At 37.2% G+C, this 26,023-nt stretch overlaps 1 protein-coding gene across 3 annotated transcripts in view; it reads right to left on the bottom strand.

The window, feature by feature from the left end:
- Positions 1-26,023, bottom strand: part of PTPRZ1 (protein tyrosine phosphatase receptor type Z1) — a 187,676-nt gene that overhangs the window by 78,485 nt on the left and 83,168 nt on the right. For all 3 annotated transcript variants that reach the window (XM_053669973.1, XM_053669974.1, XM_053669975.1), the window contains exons 3-6: positions 13,565-13,744; positions 11,499-11,650; positions 8,221-8,316; positions 7,665-7,731 (exon numbers count right to left, since the gene is read on the bottom strand). In XM_053669973.1, coding sequence (XP_053525948.1) covers positions 7,665-7,731; positions 8,221-8,316; positions 11,499-11,650; positions 13,565-13,744 — 495 coding nt within the window. The remainder of the gene's footprint in view (positions 1-7,664; positions 7,732-8,220; positions 8,317-11,498; positions 11,651-13,564; positions 13,745-26,023) is intronic.

Genomic DNA, 26,023 nt, shown 5'->3' with positions numbered 1-26,023 from the left:
ACCCAACTCTCTACAGTCAATTAATATTTGACAAAGGGGGCAGTAACATCAAATGGAGTAAAGATAGCCTCTTCAACAAATGGTGTTGGGAGAACTGGACAGCTACGTGCAAAGAAATGAAACTTGAGCACCAACTTACACCATACACCAAAATAAATTCAAGGTGGATAAAAGACTTAAATATAAGCCGTGACACCATTAAAGTCCTAGAGGAGAACATGAGCAAGAAAATCTCAGATATTCCACGCAGCAACATTTTTACCGATATGTCCCCTAGAGCAAGGGATATACAGGAAAGAATAAACAAATGGGACCTCATCAAAATAAAAAACTTCTGCATGGCCAAAGAAAACAGTATTAAATTAGCAAGACAACCAACTGTATGGGAAAACATATTTGCCAATGATACCTCAGACAAAGGTTTAATCTCCAAAATATACAAAGAACTTACAAGACTCCACTCTAGGAAGACATTGAACCCAATTAAAAAATGGGAAAAGGACTTGAACAGACACTTCTCCAAAGAGAACATACAGAATATCCAGAGACACATGAAGAGGTGCTCAATATTGTTAGCTATCAGAGAGATGCAAATTAAAACCACAATGAGATACCACTTTACACCAGTCAGGATGGCTATCATAAACAAAGCAATAAACAACAAATGTTGGAGAGGTTGTGGGGAAAAGGGGTCCTTAGTTCACTGTTGGTGGGATTGCAGACTGGTACAACCATTATGGAGAACAGTATGGAATTTTCTCAGAAAAATAAAAATCGACCTGCCTTAGGATTATATCCCAAGAATCCTAAAACATCAATTTCAAAGAACCTATCTACCACAATGTTCTTAGCAGCACAATTTACAATAGCCAAGAGTTGGAAGCAACCTAGGTGCCCGTCAGTAAATGAATGGATCAAAAAATTGTGGTACATATACACAATGGAATTCTATGCAGCAGAGAGAAAGAAGGAGCTCCTACCCTTTGCAACAACATGGATGGAACTGGAAAGCATTATGCTGAGTGAAATAGGCCAGGCATTGAAGGACAAATACCATATGATCTCACCTTTAACAGGAAGCTAAATAACAAAATAAGCAAATAGAATAAAAACAAAGACACTAAAATAGAGAACAAGTGGGCAGCGACCAGAGGGGAGAGGGAAGGGAATTTAAGGGGAAAAACGAGGAGGGATTTTGAAGAACAAGTATGAAAGACACAGGGATGAGGTCTGTGGGGAGGGGGGGACGGGAGGGAGGTATGGAGACGGGGCGGAGGGGGGGTTGGGATGGGAGAAATTGACAAAAGAAAACTGTACTTGAAAAATAACTCAATAAATAAAAAAAATACAAAAAAAAGAAAATGTATTTTATTTTGATGTAAGAATATCAAAGACTAGAAAATAAAATTTAAAATAATATAATAACAATATATCAAATACAAGTAAATCTAATGACTCATGTATATAATATCTATATTTAAAATTATATAATTTTCTTGAAAGAATTAGAGAAAATCTTTTAAAAATGAAAAAAACCATGTTTATGAGTAAGAAGATTTATTATTGTGAAGGTTTTTGTTTTCTCCAACTTAACTTATTAAGTCAATGAATTCTTAATTGCAGTCCCAGGAGGGTTTGTCTGCTTGTGTATATGTGTGTCTGCATTTGTGTGGTGTGAACTGACATGCTGATCTTAAAACTTAATCTTAAAATGTAATGTCTAACCACTATACTATACATCTGAAACCACTATATTTAATGCCAACTGTAATTGAAAAAATTAAGATATTTTCAAACAATAATAAAGCTGGTGAACTTTTACTATGAGATACTGAGTCCTGGTGTATAAATCTGTAGAAATCATGATAGTGAGATCTTTATGGAAAAATAGACAAAGGGCATATGGAAGAGAACAAACAGTCCAAACCCCCACTTGATTGTCACTTGACTTACGACAAAAAATTACTCTGTAGTTGGAATGGACTGCATTTTCAAGAAACAGTGCTATATCAATTGAATATCTTTATGGAAAAAAACAAATTTTTATTTGCTACATCATACCAAATACACAGCACAAATCGGTCATAAATAGTTATAGATCTAAATGTGAAAAGAATAGTAAAAATTTTAGAGAAAATTATCTTTATAATCTTATGGTATACTAAGATTTCTGAAATTGCACACAGAAAGCATTAGCTATATAGGATAAATGAAGAATTTTAATATACAGTAATCAGGATCTTTCTTTTTTTTTTTAAATATTTTATTTATTTATTTTTAGAGAGAGGGGAAAGAAAGGAGAAGAGTGGGAGAGAAACATCAATGTGTGGTTGCCTCTCTTGAGTCCCCTGCTGGGAACTGGCCTGCAACCCAGGCATGTGCCCTGACTGGGAATCGAACCGCGATACTCTGGTTTGCAGGCCCACGCTCAATCCACTGAGCTACGCCAGCCAGGGCCAGGATCTTTCATCAATAGTCACTATTAAGAGTGGTAAGAGAGTAAAAAGGCAGGACAAAGAGTGGAGAATATATTCTGGAATACACACACACATAATACAATAATAAATATTAATTTAATCTTGCTAGATATACAAGTACATACAACATGTATTTAAAACAGAGAATTCCTACAGAAACAGTGGTAGAGTGTGGAGGCGACCTCTCCGTGAGGTCCCCCCAGTGCCACGGACACTCGTGAATGAATAAATATGGCTGAGACAAAATGAGATCTGTTTGGGGATGGAGGCGTGGGCTGCGGCCAGTTTCTCTGGGGAGAAAGAGGCCCCGAGTGCCATCTTCCACAGCCTTTTATTGGGTTGTAATACACAGGAATACAGGGCGGCAAGGATCAAACAGTAGATAACATTACAAAGAAATCTGAGGGCTTATTATGCATCAGTGTCTGTCAGGAAGAGAGTTGCAGAAACTGGGAGACATACTCATTTCCTTTCGGACCCTTATCATATGAATGAAAGCACTCTTAGCAGAGCAGATTTCACAGGTTTATCAGCAAGTCTTTGTGATGCCAGATTTTCCCCCAGGTCACGCTCTAGCCAGGCAAGGAGCTGCACCCCTCCCGATCAGGTATTCAGGCTTAAGAGGATTAGAGCCAGGAAGCGCTTCTCCCAGAGAACATGGGGACTTGGGCTTTGACAAGGGGGGGGGGGCGCAAGAGTCCATTGCTCTTTGTTGCAGCCCCCTGAGTCCTTCCATGAAAGCCTCCCAGGTGATCAAGTCTGGCTTAGGTTGCCTCCTGCTGTGAGGGGTCTTACCCGTCATTGACTTCCGACCAAGCTCTGGGGGCAGAGAGAGGAACTGAGGCAGTGTTTGCTACCAGAGACAGGCTTTGTCTCCTGTAGCTGGCATTCCAAAGGTCGTCTCTCGCCCTTAGCCACAAGGGGTAGAGACACAATTCCTAAAATCAGGCAGAGCGGTCTACTACAGTAGAGCTTTCCTCAGTGTTTCATCTGGCCTTAGAATCCTAAAACAATCGGACTTACCTGACTCCTTAAATAGCCCCATTTTTGTTTTTATATCTTCCCAATAGGCTGTCCCAATAACACTGCCTTGGTCATTTAGCTAATTGTGTGCCAGTCCTCACTCACATAAGCAGCAATCTGCTTCCCAGTGAGACATGTGCATAACTCCTTCTCCCATCCTCATAACTGCCCAGCCCTATTCATGTCCTCTGCTCCAGCAAGTGATTTAGGTCATTAAGAAATAGTCCCTAAAGCCAATTTAATCTAGTCTAAGTGAGGTAGCACAGCGTAGAGCACCTTATTCACCTTTTATTCATATCATCTAGGAAGCCTTAAAAAATATACCAATATCCAAGGTCCCAACTGGACCATTTAAATTCAAATCCCTAGTGGTGGGGGACTGAACATCTGCATTTAAAAAAATATGCTCCAGATGGTTCCAAAATGCAGCCGGGGTTGAAAATACCAAGTGGAGTGAAACCTTTGCAAGACTTTAGTCTTTTTAAATCCTACTTTATTTATTATAAAATGAAATGACTGGAATAGGTGATCTTAATAGTCTATTCCAGTTCTAAAATCTGTGAAAATACTGAGTATACCCAGAAAAGAGTAAAAAAAATATTTCCACTTCAATTATTGAATGTTAATTTTTTTGCAATTTAGAAATATCTGAAGGAAGGATGACCTTAATAAAGCTATTGATAACTGCTTCAAGTGTGAATTTAAGAGTGAATGCTAGAAATAAAATCTATTTGATGGAACTTATAGTGTTGGCCATATACAACCTAAATCTACTTTTAATCCAATAGAAAGTTCTATGTCTATTTGGTTTATGGATTAATTAGTAACTTCCAAAGGATGTCTTCTTCTCTGCCAATGTCAGGATGACATTATTGATATTCAGACTCAGATTTAAGTTCTTTGAAATAGAAATATACTTACTTTTGATAAGTGAATATTTTCCATTTTCAGATTTATGTTTTTCATACACGAAATTTTTGTGATGCAATCATATCCCTTTAAACATCATTGGGCTAGAATTTTTTCCTTTTTCTCTGAAGACAAAATTTATCTTTCAAATGTTCTGTGGAAATGTGGATGTGAAGCACACTAATTGAGGAAGGATACAAAAATCGACTCACTGCTAAGTTAGGTGGGAAATGAAATAACACAGGGAGACATAGAAAGAAAAAAAAGGTAGCAAGATCTGAATGGGGATGAGAGAGAATTTTCTTGAAATAGGAAAAGAAATTTGAGAACTAAAAAGATAAAGAATCAGAAGACAGTTTTGATTTCTCCTTGCCCCATCCCAGTATGGAATCCATTCTTCCTCCCTCAGAGCCTCAGCAGTACTCATTTAGCCTCATTTATGAATGTGTTAACTTATGAATGAATTTTGTATCATTTCTTTTTTGAATTTATGTTCATGTCCTAAATTTCTGTCTTGGATTTCTCAAGACTTTTCCATTGTGGTAGTGTTTTTCAATTTACACCACCATTTTATGGGAAAATAAAATTAAGGTGGGGGTTATTTGTGGCTTGCAAAAACATGTTTTATCTGAATTACATCACTTTTGTTAATACAAGAGAGAATCACACCTGAGAAAAGTTGATCTGTTTGAGGAAAATCATTCATTTACTCAATCAGTATTCCTTTGAACATATAAACCAGTGATTAACCAATCAATCAGATCTGTCTTCTGTAGGAGGGAGAAAAATGAGGAGGTTGAGAGGTAGGGAGATAAGTACCACAACATGGCCAAGCACTAGGGAAGAACCACTAAATACTTGAAACCAATTCTTATTACTTAGGACAATGAGTTTAAGATGGAGCTACAATAACACTGCCTGTGAGAATTTTTTCAATATAGACATTCCTGGGCTGAATTTGTGGCACCACAAGTCATGCTATTGAGAATTCCCATTTGAGAATTACTAATGATGCTATCTGAGGTGTGTTTCTTCCTTGCAGTTTGAAAGAGTTCAATTAACAGTTCTCTTTTCTTTGTGGGCTCTGCTTGGAAGAGAATAATATACTATCTTAGATGGCTGCCATATCATGCTCTCTCTCGCCACACCATGGACCAGACAACACCTAACATTCACTAGGGATGGTGTGAGAAAGAGAAAGAAAGGCAGGGGTAAGGGAAGGAAAGAGAAATGGGTTTATATCTTATAGAAAAAAAAAAACAGGAAATGAGCAACCAGCCACATACAATAAAACAGATTTTATAATCTGCATGATGATCGAAAAGTGTTGTGTTTCAGACAACTCACATTATATGGAGAATATGGAGCAGGATTTGGAAGTTTAGCTGCAGTTCCAGAGTCACTGACTAAGGACAGGCATGGCCTTCAAGCCTCCAGGTTCCCAGCAGCAATGGCTGGGAGCAAACATAGGGAAGATTGCAGTTTCTCAGGCATGGGAGAATTTTTCTAGACTCGAAAATGGATTTAATCCAAGAACTCTCAAAATGGAAGTACTGAATTTAGGCGGGCTTCACTTATTCAGCTGAAACAGATGGTATTTAACAACTATTCAAGTAAAATTAAAACATATTTCCTGTGTGTTCTGAAATGCATAACTAATAGAAATCTCCACCATATAGTGGAACAAATTGTGTGGACAGACCAGGATCTAAATTCTGGTTCTACCACTTACCAACTATCAAAATTAGGTATCCTTGCTGAGTGTATTGAAACATTAAGTATTGAGTGGGTGAGCTGGCAAAAGGGGAGGGAGGAAGTTGGTGCACAAATAGCAGAGTAGAAATACAGAAGGTAGATGGAGAATGGAGGAGAGACTAGTACATGTTCCCAGCCAGTCAGAAAAATAGCTAATATATGTATATTAGTTCTGCTACTGAGGCAGGAGCCAGGACACAGACACAACAATGCTCTTAGGGAATCCATCTTCTCAGGGAGAGTATTATGTGGCACCAGTGACTCTGATGGAGCATGTCCCTCAGTGGCTTGCAAGTAGTAGATGTTAGAAAGTGAACTTTAATCAAAGAACATGAGCAAATTGATTGCTAAACTCATCTGAGCACCCTTCCAGAGTCCCTCAGGAATAACTCGAAGAATCTTTGAGAGAAAGCGGCCTTAGAGGCCCAGTTACACAGTCAGCACTAACAATCCAGTGTCAGCATTGCTCTTGTCCCCACTGGCTGATGCAAAACCTGAGAACATTCAGAATTCATTTTATATACAATTTTAAGTGTAGAAATTCATGCTAGCTGCCTTCTTTCAGTCTTGACAGTATCTACTAAATGAGAAAAAAATTAAATGTGGCTGATGGCACTCAATGTTGAATTTTGCAATTAGGATAGAAGGAGATACCAGCTTCATCTTGCATTTAATTGAACTTTACAAAAAAATTTTAAAAATTAAAGCCACACTGCAGGAATTCATATACTCCTGATTTCTCAAATAGTCAGACAATTCAGGTCTTCACATATAATTTTCCAAGAGAAATCAACCCTAGTCCAGCTTCTACTCTCAAGAAAAGGGTTTAAATAAATTTTGTGTCAGAATTCAAATTTGCAGTTTATGAAAGAGGAAATATCATAATTTTATGGATGATTCAGGACATTAATACTTTATGTGTGAGTGACTAATAAAAATAAAATAACAATATGTTTGTTTTCTCTTGCCAAGGTCAAAAGCATATGTGACAAATTACCAGAGCCATGAGAAAGCAGGGAGAACACTATCAAAGCATATCATATCTTGTATGTAAGCAATTACCTTCTTCCAAAACTCTTATTTTGTCATACTGGTAAAGCTTATCAAGGAAACCGCCAGGGTATAAATTTTTAACTTGGGAGAAATTCCTCTTTTGACCCTAAAGCATGATTTTTATAAAATCATCTAATTTCAAATTATGAATTAGAATCTTTAACAGATGTACAATGAAAAGACAGAATAAATTTTGATTTCATCACAGAATTAGATTATTTTCGAGAATAAAATAAGAAAACTTCAGCTTCCTACTTCCATTAATGTTTTACGATTTTTTATGTGAAAACATTTAGAGATAATTGTTCTTTAGTATAAAATGTATAAATCATCAAGTGTGAAAATTGAGGCTTTGCTCCTTTCTTCTTTTGGAACAGCCGATTTTTGTAATATTGTAAACATTCATATGCATACAAATATGGGAAGGGATTTCACCAAACAGCTTACCAAAACGACTAACATTTTCAACTCCATCAATAATTGCTTTGTAATCCACATTTTCTTCTATTCCAACCTGTTAAAAATGACATTTTTAAAGATGAAATAAAATATTTGATTAACTGTTCAGTTAAATGTAAAGATTAGTGATTTCCATTTTAAGTTTTCAAAAGAAATGTCTTCCAAATGCTCACTTTTTCTCACAGCAAAGTAAAAACAAAACAAACCTCTTAAATTTTTAAATTTTCTGCCAAGAAAAGTACATTTTAAAATGTCATGATTCATGGTCACAAATCATTATGATGCTTTGCATATACAAATACACAAATTGGTACACTCAGAACAGTTGGCTCCTGCTGGAAGTGAGGTACCCAATAAATGAATACAAGAGTCCTCTTTCAACTTCCCAGACAAGGGGCTGTTCATTTTGAAAACAGCCAACAGTTATCATTGACTTATGAGCTCTTCTATTTGTTCCAAAGTAAGTTTTGATATTCCACACCAATACTTCATGTGACTAAAAAAGGAATTAAGTTAGTGTATTAAATCCATGTATGATTATTACCTCAAATAAAATGGATAAAGCTCTTATTTTTCCTTTTCCTTTCACTGCTTCTTCAAAACTTGAAAACTGGTCTGGATCAAAGCAGTAGATCTGCATCTATAAATGTAAAAATGATGTTTTTATTATATAGAAAAGCTGCACAAGAGTCAGAAAAGAGACAATAAAATAATTTACCAATTCAATCAATTCTACTTGAAAAATTCTATAAACTGTAGAACTCTATCTTTTGCACACTTTGAAAATATTTTACCAATTATGTACATGCACACTGCATTTACTATCATGTATCATCCTGCAATGAGGAAGGAGATACAAGTTAGACCTACCTAGAACCAAAATGATCACTTTGAGAATGACCACAGTCAACACTGAAAGTAATGATTAGAGAAATTATCAAAAATAATAAATGATCAAATGTTATTTCAATCATTTTGTTGTTATTCTTTCAAATATAGTTTTATATTTCTTGACTGGACATACCTTTCTTGATGGTCTGAGTTACTATTTTTGGACATTGCATTCTATTTACAGTAAAACTCTTAAGGATTTTGCTTCCATCTAAAAATACCAAGACTTTTAAGTTCCTTATTCTAAGTCTCCTCTCCAGCTGTGAGGCTACACCTTGTTAATTGCTACTTTGGTCTACATATCTGTCAATAACAGCCTCTAGTCTCATTTATAATTTGGTGCTCCTCAGGTCATGGGCTTGGAAATGAGGTAAGTTGGCTAGTTTCAAAGTACAGTTAAGGGAAAAGCAGACAGCATCTGAGAGTAGTGTGCCCATAGGGCTGTCATCAGAGAAAGGACGGGTGTGAAGCAGAAAATGGCAGTGGCTCCTGCCTTGAGTAATCAACAAAGCCTCTCAATGAGAAAATTTCTAAGCTAAGCCAGAAATGAGTAACTTAAAAAAAGCTCATAGGTGAAAATGCAGAGTAAGTGAGTGCGTGTTCAAGTCAAAGGTCTGGGCTGGGAAAGGCCAAAAGGGAAGCAAATATGAGAAATGCAGTAAATGGGGAGTAATTTGTGTTTTGGTTTCAACTGAGCACATGTAACCGAGGAGAGATGAAGCTGGAGAAGGCGGGGCCACACCAGGAAGGTCTGCAAGGCAATCCCTGTCTGCAGTTTGGTCTGGAAAACAATGGCAAGTCCTGATGCATTTCAGTTAAAAAGGTAAGGAGGGGGTAGGACGCTGAGAAAGGGTGATGTGGAAGAGATTAATAGTGGAGAAAAGGAGACCAGTTCAGAAACATTTGATAAGCCAACTAAGAGCCAAAGGTGGTTGGAAGTTTTCTCTGACATCATTTAGGAACAGAATGACCTAAGAATGTGGAAGACCAGAAAAAAGAGCAAATTGAGGATGCTCCTCATTTGCTTGCTCACAGAGTGACACAAAGAGAGTTTAAACAAACAAACAAGCAAACAAACACACAACAAAAGGCCTTTTAAAAGAAATATATGGGTATATATGTGTGTCTATTTACATATATACGTGTGTGTGTGTGTGTGTGTAAGATATTGTGCACAGATTCTGTACTATTTATTTTGAAGTTCAGGGCTTATGTTTTTGCCAGAATTTTATTAATTAGAAAATATTATTTAGCCCTGGCTAGTGTAGCTCAGTGGATTGAGCATGGGCTGGGAACCAAAGGGTCACCAGTTCAATTCCCAGTCAGGGCATATGCCTGGGTTGCAGGTCAGATCCCCAGTGTGGGCCATGTAAGAGGCAACCACACATGGATGTTTCTCTCCTTCTCTTTCTCCTTCCCTTCCATTCTCTCTAAATATAAATAAATAAAACCTTTTAAAAAATTTAAAAAATTATCATATTTACTGGGTGGCATGATTAATAAATATTACATAGGCTTCAAGTGTACAATTCTATAATATATCATCTGTATATTGATTTTCATCTTTGTTCTAAATAAATAATATTGTGAGAGAAATAAACTTTCAGAAATGAGAATGTTATGTGCTTAATAACTTTTATTTATTTTGCAATTCAAATTTGGTAATTGTTTTCTTTAAGGACATTTAATACATTTAAAAATAAATTATAAGTTCTAAATCTAAATGTGGTTATTCACATTAAAAATAATTTTTAGTCTTTTAAAACATAATTAACTTTATTCTTATTTTTATTATCAATATCAAATTGGATTATAAACTAATACAATTTCATTATAGGTAATTTAAAAAGTATAAAGATTTTCAAGTAGAAGGGCATGTATATGCCATTAACAAAAAGAAAATCACTGCTAATATTTTCTTTATTTCCATCAGTTATTTTTATACTAGTAATAATTCTTTTTCTCATTTAACCCTCAAAATAACTTCATAAGGCAGGAGCTACTACCATTATGTCAGTTTTGCAGAAAAAACTGAAAGCTCAGGTAAAGTAAATAATTTGGATAATGTCATGTCTTAAGCTAATAACAAAATGGTAAAGTCCATATTAAAACCCAGTCCATTCGATTCACACTCTTTATTCTCAGTCACTAGTTTTCATGTTTTATAAAGTTGATATAATAATACCATGTTCAACATTTTATATTGTTTTTAAAAGCATGAATACCTTTAAAAATTAAAAAGCATTATCTTATAGTACAACATATTTGGGTAAATCATTTAAAAATGACTTTAGAAGATAATAACATTCCATCATAATGTACTAATAATTTTCTTTTATTTCAACTTTTTATTACTATAAATAAATCTTTTTAACATATATATATTTGAGTATGTCTAATTATTTTTTTAGGCCAAATTGCTACAAACTGAAATCATGGGTATCGAGACTGAAATATTTCAACTTTTTAATAAAAACAAGCAAATGCTATCTCAGAAAGTCAACCAATTTATACTCTCTCCAGACATGTATGAAAATGTTTATTCTACCCTACACTTATTTATAATAATTATATTTATTTGGAGAATTATAAAGCTGAAAAATTTTCTCATATTTTGTATTTCTCTTATTCTCCAGTATATTAATAAAATGTTCTCCCTTTTTATTTAGGGAATATGGAAGAAATTAATTAATTCATTTATTCATCAACATTACTGATCATCTATAACTCGGTACTCTGGATTACCAGAAGAAAAAAACAAATTTGGGTGTTATTGTGCTTAGGCTAGTGATAAAAACAGATATTAACAAAGTAAATAAAACATAACTGTGTAAATTATAAAATTTGATAACAAATTAATAAAATTATACACTAAATAAAATCTCAATGATTTAGAAAATGAAGTAGTTACCCGCAGAACTAGTGACTTACCTCAAGGGGAAATTTTTGTCCTTCTAAACTATGTTCTGATCCATCAGATGACATATTGCACTTTCCCCAGTGAAAAGTTACCTTGCTTGCTTTGAACACCGTTTCTGAAACTCCTCCACTGAGACGGTAGTCATTAGTGAGATTAATTTCCACTAAAACACACACACACAAAATTTCATCTAAATTTCTAAAAATCAAAATTACAAGTTTCAACTAATTTTTTGCTATTATAGGTATATTAAAATCGTTCATTTGATAAATTTAAAAAGTTAAGTTGACATTTGTGGAAGGTGAACTTGTAACTCTTTACAATATACTTAATGTATTTTATTGCCTAAAATAATAAACTAAACTGAAGACCTTAACTGCTGTGGAACCCTTATAATAAGCACAAGTCGGCCGGCCAATCTACTGCTGTGTTTGTTCAGTGTCCTGAGTTGGCGGTTTCCTCAAGGCTGCGCTTCCCTGAGGCATTTGATGGTAGTGAGGGAACAGAATGAAAGGAGAAGGAACAGAAGGGTAGAAAGAAGAAAATTCTTCTTGTGGGAGTGCTCCCCCTTTCTCACTTTCAGTTCATCTGCTCCTTATGAGGCTGCTGTTTCTGTCCCACCTCCTTAGTTCTCCACGCATCACTCCAGGCTTCATCAAGCTCCAGAACCTCTGTTCTGGGCTGTGGCAAGAAAGGTGGAAACCCATTTCCATTGAGGGGTTTTAGATGTGTCTTGTTTGAACTCTGAATGACAACTTTCAAACTCTTAAATTCTCCTAATTTGAGTTCCAAGGCAAACATTATCTATTTTAAGAGTTAACTGGAGATTAATGATTCTCTTGAAAGCCTAATGCAAGATTTTAATGTCTCTGAATCAGATAAATAGTTTTTGTTCCATGAGAAAGAAACCAATGTTGGCATTAAAGACTGAATCCAACATACTAGCCAGACAACTAGAGATATCAACTTCCATTAATAATGTAAATAACAATGGCAAGAACAAGAAAATAACAATAATCATCAACATTTATTTATCACAATGTGCCATGCATTCCACTAAGTAATTTACATATATTAAGCATTTGATACTCACATATTCTAGGAAAGGGACAGTATTCTAATCCATATTTTACAGATAATGAAATTGAGTCACGAAGAGTACCCTGCCCAAGGTTTCACTCTATTCACACTGTACTTTAAAAGCCAACACTGAACTCAAAGATGTGGCTCTGAAGATCAAGTACTGACCTCACTCCACTCAGAAAATACTGTGAAAGGGATATGTCTCACTGCTTTGTAACAATAGCCTTCAAAGGTGGTACTGAAAATGTCAAGTTTTGGGATATATACTTTTATTAATCTAATTAATAATATAGTATAACACGAGATATTGTTCTGAATTTTTCGTTCAATACATACTGTACTTTGCTGTGTATAATGTGCTCCCATGTCTAATGCATACCAATGTTTTAGGACTCCCCGGGTATAATGCACATTCTTATTTTTCCCTAAAAATTTTGGACAAAACCATGCACATTATACATGGCAAAATATAATACTGAGAGCTTACTATACAGTAGGCACTAATGTAGAAAAATTCCTATCCTCATGAAATTTAAAACTAAATTGCTATATTCAAATAATTATATTACTAAATTATGAAAAATATTGAAAAAATTCACTATGATAAACCACATCAACATAGCTACTGTTATAATATTGAATATGTTTTCTAATATTTCCCTATGAGCATATTTTTTTAAAGATTTTATTTATTTATTTTTAGAGGGGAAGGGAAGGAGAGAGGGAGAGAATATCAATGTATGGTTGCATCTCGTGGGTCCCCTGCTGGGAACTGGCCTGCAGCCCAGGCATGTGCCCTGACTGGGCATCAAACCGTGATCCTCTGGTTTGCAGGCCCTCACTCAATCCACTGAGCTACACCAGCCAGGGCCCTATGAGCATATTTTTACTTAACTTCTTGATATACATGTAATTTAATTTAAAATATACCAGAAAAGAAAAGGCGTTCATTTTTAAATATTATTTTGTAACAATCAAAATGTAAACATTTTACCTGTTTTCCCATTGTTCTGAATGAACGTGTTTTCCAAAGACGATTTATCCCAACCCTGAAATTTAAGTTTCTTCAGATTCACATTTACTTGTGTAAGATCTTCATCAATGTTGATTGGAGATTGTTTGGGGCTATTACATGTTGGATATTTCTTTCCCCAATTTTTTTGGCTCAGTGCTCCTAGGAGAAGGAAAGGGTAAGAAGTTAGTTTCATAATTTAAAATGCAAAAGCTACATTTTGTATTACAAAGTAGCTAATCTATTATATTAAAAATATATACAACAGTAGGAAAGATTGAGACATCTTTGAACCAATTCAAACAAGAACTATTCCTAGATTTAAGACTCTGAGATTTAAAATACGCACTTTAAAAAGAGGCCTACAGACCACATCAAGTGCAGAGAACAGCACTGCTTACTTTGGCCATCACACCTCTTCAAACCGACAGAAAGCCTAATTGTCACGTAAGGCAGCAGTCCTGGCCCAGGGCTCCAGGTTGACAGGTGTCCAGACGACAGTGCTGACCTCCTTAGCCCTGTCCATGGGGGTGGCCCCCTTCAGACCTCCTCTCATCCTTCTTAAATGATGTGGTTTAACTTCCATCTGCTCAGAGTCTTGTTTACAAAAACATAATTACCAGCACATCCTTCCTCCCCTCTTCCCAGTTTTTTTTTTTTTTTGGTCATAAAGCAAACATGGTTTTATTGTTTAACATTCAGCAAAATGAAACAGGGCTGTCTTATAAAGATTTTGGCTTACAGTGAAGTGAATGCTCATGTGTTCTACAGAATGAACAGTCCGATAAACCGATACTGCCCTGTGCTGCCTGCATTTCACCCCTTCCTGAAACCCTGGTCATCTCTCATAACCTTGTTTCACTGACATTATGTAGCCAAGCACCCACACAGTGCTAAGAACAGCCATACTTTATTTAAAGGTCTATTAAAATATATGAAATGTTGCAACTTCAAGTCTCAAACTTTTCACTGGCTAGCATTTCTGCAGCATCTCATGTAAGAGCAGAGTGGCTGCAGTGCTTCCAGCTTATGTCCGGTCAATGCTTTTCTCTCAGAACACAAGTTGGGTAAGGCCCAGACTAAATGTGGTTGATGCTGAAGGAAATTATAAGCAAACACGCCCTCTATACCACCCTATTCTACTACAGGGTCCAGCAGAAGTAAAGCCTGCTTGAGTGTGCTTGGTGGGGTAATTATATGTGTATAATAATTCACAGCTTTAATTTGAATATTTCATCTAAAATGTCATATGGTGTGCTTGAGTGGATATTGTTATGTTACAGGATCACATGCTTATGATTTTGTAATAAAATAGTTTGTAATAAAAAAGGGGAGTTACTTGTGCCAGGCTCTGTATATGACATCTACTCCTTGTGACAAAGCATCGATTTTCAGTCAGGATGCTGGAAGAATTTTAAAAACATGCAATACCTGACTATTCAGTCAGGACCACTGACCTCTTTTCCCTAGATTGTCAAATAAAAAATGACAACAGCCAACACAACAATAATTGTGCTGTGTGACTGCCCTGTCTCGAACAATAAACACATAGGACATACAACAGAGTTACATCTTATGGGTCACACTGCATAACAAAGATGCCTCTGACTGGATAATTCTTGGTACCAGATATCCTTATATACAGGTACAGGCACCCAATGTTAAAAAAAAAACCTCACTGCAGCAAAAAGGGGTAAAATATAATTATTATCTTTTTGTTTGAAATTGATCAAAATTATACTTTTTTTTGGTCAGGTGGGCAAAAAGTAGCTTTTTTGGTGCTCCGCAAAACTTTAGTAATTAGTTTATATGGCTGGTGTGTTCCATCAGGTGAAAAAAGTCAAAAATCACTGTGATAGAGCAATCAATGAGGATGGACTTCCATGCAACCTTTCATAATGTGATAAAACTAAATTTGCATGATTTAGCCCAGGAAAGAAATCGTAATCAGTCATCCCATAAAACTGCCCATGTAGCCAAGGAAAATTAGGTGATTCATCTCTTAGTGAGGCATCTACCCAAACTGACAGATGGTGAAAATTTTATTTTTCAAAATCTAACTCTATTCCCAGAGGGTACCTGAGGTTTAAGGATGCACAGTGGTGCACATGTCAGCTTCTAGGAATAGCTCTAATGATCTGAGCAATACCATGTCAACTTCACAGCAAAGAGCATTGGTACTAGGACAGGAAAACACTGCTGGTTTATTAATATCAATGCAAGAGAAGCAGAGACAGAATTTACAGCATGAATCAATAAAGCCATTTGAATTGCTTAAATTTTTAATAAAGTGAAATACATTTCTAGACACTTAGGATGAGTCTCATAGTGGTGGTTCACAGAAGCATAAGAATTTTAGTATCTAGTAACAATGCATATGATTTATAGATGCGCTATTTCCCATAGCATTTAGTGATCATCTCTATTTGGACTCTAATTGCTTTATCCAAACTGAACATCTGATACCGACCCTGAAACCAGCTCCTCCTATAGTCTTTGTCATCCCTTAAACTTAGACGTCATCATCCCGATGCTTCTCCTTCCTCCTCAGCCAGCCCTTTGGGCCTCCCTTCAGGTCATATCCCTCGTCAGACCGTTTCTCATCTCCATCGTTACCACCCTAGCCCAACCCACTCTCATCATTAGCCTGTGTGCTGCTATTCCACAAGCAGCACTGGTATCACCTAGGAGATTGTTAGGAGAGTCAGGCTGTAGCCTTACTAAGTCAGAATCTAATTTTAACACAATCCCCAGGAGATTTATATACACATTAAATTTTGAGAAGCAAAGGCTTAGACACCTCGGTGCCTTTTATCTTCTGCCTCTATCACAATTCTGTTCTTCCCTTCATAGTAGGCAAGATTCCGAAATAACCACTCCCCACCCCCCAATATCCAAACCCTATGGGGCTAGGAATGAAGAGTGGCTCCAGGCTCCCAGCCAGCAAGAACAAACAAACAATATGCCAGTCACAAAAAGACAAATACTGTATGATTCCACATATATGCGGTATATAAAATTGTCAAACTCATAGAAACAGAAAGCAGAATGGCGGTTGTCAGCAGATAGGAGGAGGGGGGAAAGGGTAATAGTGTAATGGGTACAGAGTTTCAGATCTGCAAGACGAAAACATTTTAAAGATGTTTTATAACCTGAGTATTCTTAACACGCTGAACTGTATTTAACAAATGGTTAAGATGATAAAACTTGTTATTTTTTTCTTTACCACTGTAGAAAAAATGATCAGGATGGCTAAAACAAATAACAAACAAACAAAAGTTAAGGACCTGGACCTCAACGTTGCAACCATACGGAAGTGAATTCTGCCAACAACCTGCATAAGCTTGAAACTGGACCCCGCACTTCAAATGGCATTTTGATTTGAGGTGAGACTCATGAGATGCTGAGCAGAGAATACAGGTAAATGGTCCTTCCCTTACTCTGGACCCATGGAAACTGTGAGATAATAACTATGTGTTTTTTAAGCCACAAATCTGTGGTTATTTGTAGTGAAACATGAAAAGAAAAGAATACAATGGGTAGGTAAAATAATTTAAAAAAATATATACCATATTGTGTGCCAATTCCTGGGCTCAGTTTCCTCCAAAAACTTTTTCTTCTCAGAGTAAAAAGTAAATAAATGCCTTACCATGGCTGATGGATACTACATGATACCACCACTCACATCCTCTCTGATCTCATGTCCTACTGTTCTGCGGTGCTCACTGTACTCTAGCCACATTGTAATCTTGTCTGACCCTGAAAATGGGAAGAAGCCCCAGGGCTGGGCACTTGCTGCCCCCTCTTCCTGGAATGCTCTGCCTCAGAGGTCCTCTCTCCTCCTGCTCTGGCTTCAATGAGGAACCTGCTCAAGTGCATCTCGTTAGAGAAACTTTCCCTGGACATCCTGTACAAAATGCACTTGTCATGCTCAATTCTCTCTCCCTAATTTATTTTTGTTTTCCTAGGAAATTAATTATGTTTATTTGTTTCCACGCCCTAGAGCATGGGAAGAAGCCCTGGCACAACAGCAGGTGTTCAGGAAGCACTTGTTGGATGACTGACTCAGACACATAAAGATGATGACGTCTTTTGTTTCACGAGTTTGAGCTCACAGGGATCTAATAGAAACAACAACAACAAAACATTCCTAGCTCAACTGTAGGTCACATTTTACTCTTTATTACCTGACGGTTTTGTTGAGTAGTCCCTACCAAACTTCTGAAGGATATCAAGAAAGACATAATGTCCAACCTAAATGTTATCTGACATTTTATAGCACAATGATCCTGAAAAAAGTGATTATGTTTGAAGTGAAACAAATGATTACACTGAGTGTGGACCTAGTTTCAAACACCTTCTAGATCATGGTGTCAAGTACAGTACAAGAAGCCTTCTTAATTTTTATGATGAAAGACAAAATTAAAGAGGCAGAATAGAGAAAATTACATTTTTTATTGTTGTTCAGTTACAGATGTCTGCATTTTCTCCTCACCCCTCCCTCCCACCCCAGCCAAACCACCCTCTCTACCTTGCTTCCACCCCCCCTTGGTTTTGTCCATGTGTCCTTCATAGTAGTTCCTGAAAACCCTTCTCCCCACTGCCCCCTTCCCCCTCCCCTCCGGCTACTGTTAGATTGTTCTTAATTTCAATGTCTCTGGTTATAGTCTGTTTGCTTTTTCTTTTATTGATTATGTTGCGGTTAAAGGTGTGATCATATGGTATTTGTCTCTTACTGCCTGGCTTATTTTGCTTAGCATAATGCTTTCCAGTTCCATACATGTTGTCACAAAGGGAATAAGCTCCTTCTTTCTTTCTGCTGCATAGAATTCCATTGTGTAAATGTACCATAGTGTTTTGATCCACTCATTTGCTGATGGGCACTTAGGTTGCTTCCAGCACTTGGCTATTGTAAATTCTGCTGCTATGAACATTGGGGTGCATAGCTTCTTTTGGACTGGTGTTTCGGGGCTCTTAGGGTATAATCCCAGTAGTGGAATTGCTGGGTGAAAAGGAAGTTCCACTTTTAGTTTTCTGAGGAAATTCCATACCGTTTTCCACAGTGGCTGCACCAGTCTGCATTCCCACCAACAGCGCACTAGAGTTCCCTTTTCTCCACATCCTCTCCAACACTTGTTTATTTGTTTGTGTTCATTCTGACCAGTGTGAGGTGGTATCTCATTGTGGTTTCAATTTGCATCTCTGATGGCTAATGATGCTGAGCATCTTTTTATATGTCTCTGAGTCCTCTGTATGTCCTCTTTGGAGAAGGATCTGTTCAAGTCTTTTTCTCATTTTTTAATTGGGTTTTTTTTGTCTTCCTGGAGTGGAGTCCTGTGAGTTCTAGGAATAAATCTAACCAAGAAGGTAAAAGACCTATACTCGTAAAACTATACAACACTGAAGAAAGAAATTAAGGAAGTCACAAACAAATGGAAGCAAGTACCATGCTCATGGATTGGAAGAATTAACATAATCAAAATGGCCATACTAATCAAAGCACTTAATAGATTCAATGCAATCCTTATTAAAGTACCCATGACATATTTGACAGATATAGAACAAACATTTCAGAAACTTATATGAAACCATAAATGACCCCAAATAACTGCAGCAATTTTGAGAAAGAAGAACAAAGTAAGAAGAATCACAATACCTGATACCAAACTGTACTACAAGGCCACTGTAATCAAAACAGCCTGGTACTGGCATTAAAACAGGCGAATAGATTAATGCAACAGAACAGAGAACACAGAAATAAACCCAAGTCTCTATGGTCAATTAATAGTTGACAAAGGGGGAAAAGCATAAAATGGAGCAAAAATAACCTCTTCAACAAATGGTGTTGGGAGATCTGGACCACTACATGCAACAAAATGAAACTTGATCACCAACTTATACCATACACAAAAATTAATTTAAGGTGAATAAAAGATTTAAATATAAGTTGTAACGCCATAAAAGTCCTAGAGAAACACATTGGCAGGAAAATATCAGAGATTGCACAAGCAACATCTTCATGAATATGTCCCCTAAAGTAAGGGACATAAAGGAAAGAATAAACAAATGGGATCTCATCAAAGTAAAAAGCTTCTGCATGGCTAAAGAAAATAGTATTAAAATGAAAAGAGAATCAACTATTTGGGAAAACATATTTGTCAATGATACCTCAGATAAGGGTTTAATCTCCATACTATATAAAGAAAACTACTTTTTATGAAAAGGCTAAAAAAAAAAAAACACAGAAGAAGCCCAGAAAAGTTTTTTAAAAAACATGTAAGACAAAAAAAGTCCACTGAGGGTTGCACAGGCCTCCAGAAATAAGGTTGTTTCGAATTGTTATTAAGTAGGCCAAAGAAAGTAAACTAATAAACTGTTAAAATTGTGCACAAGAATGAAACATAGATAGAAAAAGCATTATGAGGGGACATCCAAGAAAACCAGAATTATCTTCTGGAGGGCAGGCCCCTTGTAGTACAGGCTTCGCCCACCAGGTGAGTGTCCCAGGGCCCATCTGTACCAGTGCAGCAGCTGGCACTGTTGTGAGAGGTTGCTTGGGGCTTCGGTGAATTGTTTTGGGGACTTTTCAAAACACATTTACCCATTTCATAAGGGGTAATTTATGAGCATACCTGACCACACTGTGTTTAGTGTTCAGCAGTTTTTGATCAAAAAACATCATGACCCCTGTGCCCCACCCTCCCTATCTACCTGACCTCACCCTGGATGCCATTTTTTGTTTTCGTGGATGAAAAATTCCTCAAAGGGAAATGTTTTGCCAATGTGGAAAAAGTGAAACAAAAAACAGTAGGGACACTAAAAGGCATCAAAATCGACGAGTTCAAAAATTGTTTTGAGCAATAGGGAAAAAAAGTCTCAATAGTTGTATTACATCAGATAGAGACTACTTTAAAAGTGACTGAAGTTTAAACATGTAAGAATAAACATACAATTTTTTTATAAATAAATTCCAGTTTTCTGGGTCCCCTCTCATAAATGTATTTTACCTATCTTTAATAATAAAACAATAAGAAACTTAAGGAGTTCCAGCCAAGATGGAGGCACAGGCAAAAATGCTTTGCTTCCTCACACAACCAAAAGAAGGATAACAACCCACGTAAAATCAATAAACAATCAGAAGTGCCAAAAAATCAAATTGTGTGTAACTCTGACAATGAAGGAATTACAGAAACAGTCAACCAGACCAGTAAGATGGTGGGTTGGAAGGAGAGAACCCACAGCTAAGGCAGCTGACCTGACTATGCAAGGAGGAAGGGGCTGGCTGAGAAGAACCCAGGACAAGGTGGTGGACCACACCGGCAGGGCTGGCTGAACAGGGAAACTGAGACTCAGAGCTGGCTGTGGACTGCAGCAGTTGGCATGGTGGGAGAAATTCCCAGTCTCATCCAGAGTCTGTGGAAAAGTGGGGCTAGAGAGGAGCAGGTGAGCCGAATTGTTCCCTCTCTGGCCCTGCCCCCACAGGCAGCATAGCAGCGCAGCAAGGAGAGTTGCCCTGCCCCGGTGAATACCTAAGGCCCTGCCCCCTTACAACCTAGCAAGTGTGCCCAGACAAAGAAATATGGCCCAAGTGAAAGAAAAGAGCAAAACTCCAGAAAAAGAACTCAGTGACAGGGAGAGAGACAACCTATCAGATGCAGGCTTTGGAACACTGGTGATCAGGATGCTCACAGAACTGATTGAGCTTGGTCAAAAAATGAAACGACAAATGAAGACAACCCAAAATGAAATAAAGCAACATATTCAGGAACCAACAGTGACAGGAAGGAAACCAGGACTCAAATCAATGATTTGGAACAAAAGGAAAAAATAAACATCCAACCATAACAGAATGAAGAAACAAGAATTCAAAAAGATGAAGAGAAGTGTAGGAACTTCTGGGACAACCTCAAACGTTCCAATATCCAAATTATAGGGGTGCCAGAAGGAGAAGAACAAGAGCAAGAAATTGAAAAATTATTTGAACAAATAATGAAGGAAAACTTCCCCAATCTGGTGAAGAAAATAGACTTCCAGGAAGTCCAGGAAACTTAGAGAGTCCCAAAGAAGTTGGACCCAAAGAGGAACACACCAAGGCACATTGTCATTAAGTTACCCAAGATTAAAGAGAAAAAGAGAATCCTAGAAGAAATGAGAGGAAAGGATAGAGTTACCTACAAAGGAGTGTCCATAAAGCGATCAGCTGATTTCTCAAAAGAAACCCTACAGGCAAGAAGGGGCTGGAAAGAAGTATTTGAAGTCACAAAAGGCAAGGACCTACATCCAAGATTACTCTACCCAGAAAAATTTTCATTTACAATGGAATGACAAATTAAGTGCTTCCTAGATAAGATCAAGTTAAAGGAGTTCACCACCAAGCCTTTATTACATGAAATGTTAAAGGCTTATCTAAGAAAAAGAAGGTTAAAAATATGAACAGTAAAATGACAACAAACTCACAACTATCAACAAGTGAACTTAAAAAACAACAACAACAAAAACAAATACTAAGCAAACAATTAGAACAGGAACAGAATCACAGAAATGGACATCACATGGAGGGTTTTCAGTGGGGAGGGTGAAAGGAAGAATAGGGGGAGAAGGTAAAGGGAATAAGAAGCATAACTGGTAGACATAAAATAGATGGGGAGAGGTTAAGAATGGTATAGGAAACAGAGAAGTCAAAGAACTTATATGTAAAACCCACGGACATGAACTAAACGGGGGATGCTGGAGGGTTGGGGGTTTCAGGGTGGAGGGGAGATAACAGGGAAAAATTGAGAAAACAGTAATAACATAATCAATAAAATATAAAAATAAATAAATAAAATATTCACCTTATGCTTAAACATTATTTTTAAAATTCCCACATTAATATTTTAATTCATAATTTTAGACCTCAGTCCACACAGTGGTTAAAGCCAAGATGATGTACTTTGAGAAAGCAGTGCACTAAATTCATTAGAAATGTATTTTATCCACTGGAATATTATTAGTGGATGTGGTGAAGGGAGAAATTAGGACACTCACTTTATTTGCAATTCAAATTATGAGGTTGATTTTACCAATGAGGAGTACAGAGTACTGAATGTCAGCTCTAGAAAATTAAAATAAATTATTCATTCATGCAGTCACCCATGCTTTCATCCATTTATTGACTCATCTGATTAGTACCACTCCTATAAATTTCCTGTGGTTATCTCTATTGGAGCATGCAACAGACTCTATTTTGCTTGTTAACTTTTCTATTTCTATTTCTATTTCATCTGTATCTTACTGCTCAACTCTGAGTGGAGCACATAGTAGAAACAAATTAAATTCTTCTGAAATAGTCTTTGTGCACCAAATAAATGTATTCAATATTTAAATACTACGCACTTTGTATTCCAAGCATAACTGAAAACAATTGTAGACTTTGTAGGAAATATACATAAGCTTAGGTCTGTTTGCTTGCTTATTTATTCTTACATTTTAGAAGATCAGGGGCAAGTTAAATAAAAAGCAGACAAATGACTAAAAGAGTGGAAGAGCTGAAAGTAGGTCAACACAGATATCAAAAGCACACATGTGACCCCAGAGAAATGAGTGGCATCTTCACAGGCAGATAGGGAACCAAGAATATGTCTGGCCGAGTTGTGGACCTGAGGAAACTCCCTGTGGCAGAGAAGTGCAGGCAATGCTCAGAGACAGGTGAGCAGTCTAGTTTGGTCTACTGAGCACAGAGTGGATGCCAAGGAATTCTACAGATGGAGATGAAAAAGCAAACTGTGATCAAATCTACCTTCATATGCCAGTGGGAAGTGAAAAGACTTTGAAAGAGTAAAAGACCTCACAGCAGTCTTATCAGAAAGATTTAGCTGGCAGAAATGCAGGGAAAAAAGGCTGTATAATTTGTGGACATTTTCATAGGCATCATTTATTTGTTTTCATTTAATTTGTACTGAATCCCTGTGCAAGGTACTGAATGTTTGTCTCCTCAAAATTCAAATGTTGAAATTCTAATCCCCAATGTGATGGTATTTGAAGGTGGCATCTTTAGGAGATGATTAGGTCAGGGGGCTGAGCCCTTGTTAATGGGATTAGTGCCCTAAGGACGAAACCCCCAAGAGTTCCCTTGCTCCCGTGTGAGGTTACAGTGAAAAGACAGCAGCCTAGGAAATGACCTTCTGCAGACAACCAGTTAGCTGGTGACTTCATCTTGGAATTCCCAGCCTCCAGAACTGTGAGAAATAACTTTCTGTTGTTTATAACCTACCAGTCTATGAAACTTTGTTATAGCAGCCTGAATGGACTAGGATGCCTTATATTTATTTGAACTACAATATATCTGTGTGTTATTCATGTTGTCATTTCAGCACCTTTCTCAGACCCTTCCATGTAAGAATTAAATAAACATTTTCCGTATCAGTAAATGCTTCAACAACATATTAGCAGTCACCCACCCATCTCTTTGTATTATACATGTTGTCCAATTAGTGTCCTAAACACACACACACACACATGCACACACACATTTTAAAAAGCATGCCATATGGGGAAATATAACTTTAGTAGTCTCTAACAAAAAAAGTATTAGCAAAAATTAAAGTTTAAAACAAAAAGAAAATGAACAAAAAAGTAAAAAACAAAGAAAACCAAATGTTTTTAGTATTCAGTGAAAAAAATTAAAAATGATGAAAATACCATAAAAAGCAATTCTTTCTTATATATTTTGCATTATTCCTGTTGAATCTTCCATTTTAATATCAGAAAACATGGACAAAATTATAATATTGTATAAGGTATTCAACAGAGAGCCACTGAAAATCCATGAAAATTTAATAAAAATTCCAGTATGATTTCTTTTTAAGTTATCCTAAATTGTTATTAACAAGATTTAATTAATGGTTGACTTAGAACTGATTCTTTGAATATGAGCTGTTAAGATAAACATGCACTGCTTTTACTCTCAGAGAATTTCTTTCTAATTCAAAGTTAAGAAAATGTTTGCATTTCTATATATTTTCATGTAAAAATGTTAAAAGGCAAATATAAATATAATATTGAGGTAAGGCTGTAGTAATGATTTCAGCATTGATGATAATTTGCCTTGAATATACTCCAATATTGCAAACACTATAAATCTTAGCTTTACAAATTACTGTGGACTTGTTTTACATCTGATAACAAAGATACCAAAAGCAAAAGTGAAAATACCACTTAAGGGATTCCAAGATGGTGGAAGGGTAGGTGGAAGCTACACTCACCTGCTCCCAATCTCAAACTGGATTTACATCTAAATGACAGAGTAATCAACCTAATAACAAACTGAAGAATAGCTGAGCTGAAACATTGTAACAAAAAATTAACAGAAACCACACAGAGACTAGTAAGAAATGAGGAAATGCAGAAAGGGCTAGCCTCCACACGCAGGTGCTGCAGCTGAGAAGCCAGAGGAATACTGAGGCTGCAAAACTCCCTCCCACTGAAAGTGTGGGGTCTCAACACCACACAGGAATCCCCAACCTACAGCAACAGAGACAGGAAGAAGAGCTTGTATAGCATCTGGTAATGGACATCAGTGGAGATTAAGTCCATCAGGTGTCCGAATACCATCTGGTGGTGAAAATCAGCGGGCAATCAGTCCACCTGGAGACACAGATGTCACCTGAGCAAAGATGAGCAGTCCTGTTGTTACAGCACTAGCCTGAGGAGTATACTACTTGGTGTCAAACTGCTGATGAGACCACTTTGCTGTACTCAGGTCCTGCAGAGGCCTCTGCTGGTTTCATCCAGCAATGACTTCAGAGGGCCTCTTTTTCTAGGGAGACTCCTTGGGGAGACTTGGACAGTGACTAAACTGTGTGGCTTTAAAAAGAGGGATAGTCTCTCCCACCTAGAGCACACAGCCCACATCCCTCCACCCTACCTGTTCAATCACTTAGCCAACCAGTCCTACTGAGTTCACCCATGAATGGGGACCAGAGTCCCACACAAAGCTGGGACTTTTGGACCATGTCTCCTGGGGAAGCTTTGTCTGGGAACCAAAAACAAGGATGCTGGTTTGTGTGACTTCATTACGGGAAGTGGGGCACTGCTGTCTCCCTAATGAGCTCAGCACATGCTACCACAAAAAGGGGGAAAAGTACCCATCCCTCTTTCTATGGCTTGCGAGCACCACCCCCAATAAGAGACTATTTGGAATGGCACTGCCAAGTCCTAATTACCCTGCCTTACTGGGCACAGTTCCATGGGGTAGAGTCAGAGGGAGAAGGAAGAGCACAACGAAGCTAAAATACCCAAAAGTGTGAGTCCATCAGAGGCTGTTGTGTGAAACTGGGGTGAAGTGCTTAGCCTCCTCCCACAAGTTGGACAGTCATCACCCCCAATGAGAGACTCCTGGTCTGGTCACCGGAGCCTGGGGCAGCTGAGCTTGCTCCTGCTGAGGGGATGGCTCCCTGCACA

This window comes from Artibeus jamaicensis, unplaced genomic scaffold (genome assembly GCF_021234435.1).
Source record: "Artibeus jamaicensis isolate MK-2021 breed Jamaican fruit bat unplaced genomic scaffold, CSHL_Jam_final contig_540, whole genome shotgun sequence".
NCBI lineage: Eukaryota > Metazoa > Chordata > Mammalia > Chiroptera > Phyllostomidae > Artibeus > Artibeus jamaicensis.
Note: the sequence above shows the minus strand (reverse complement) of the source record. Positions and strands in the feature narration are given on the sequence as shown.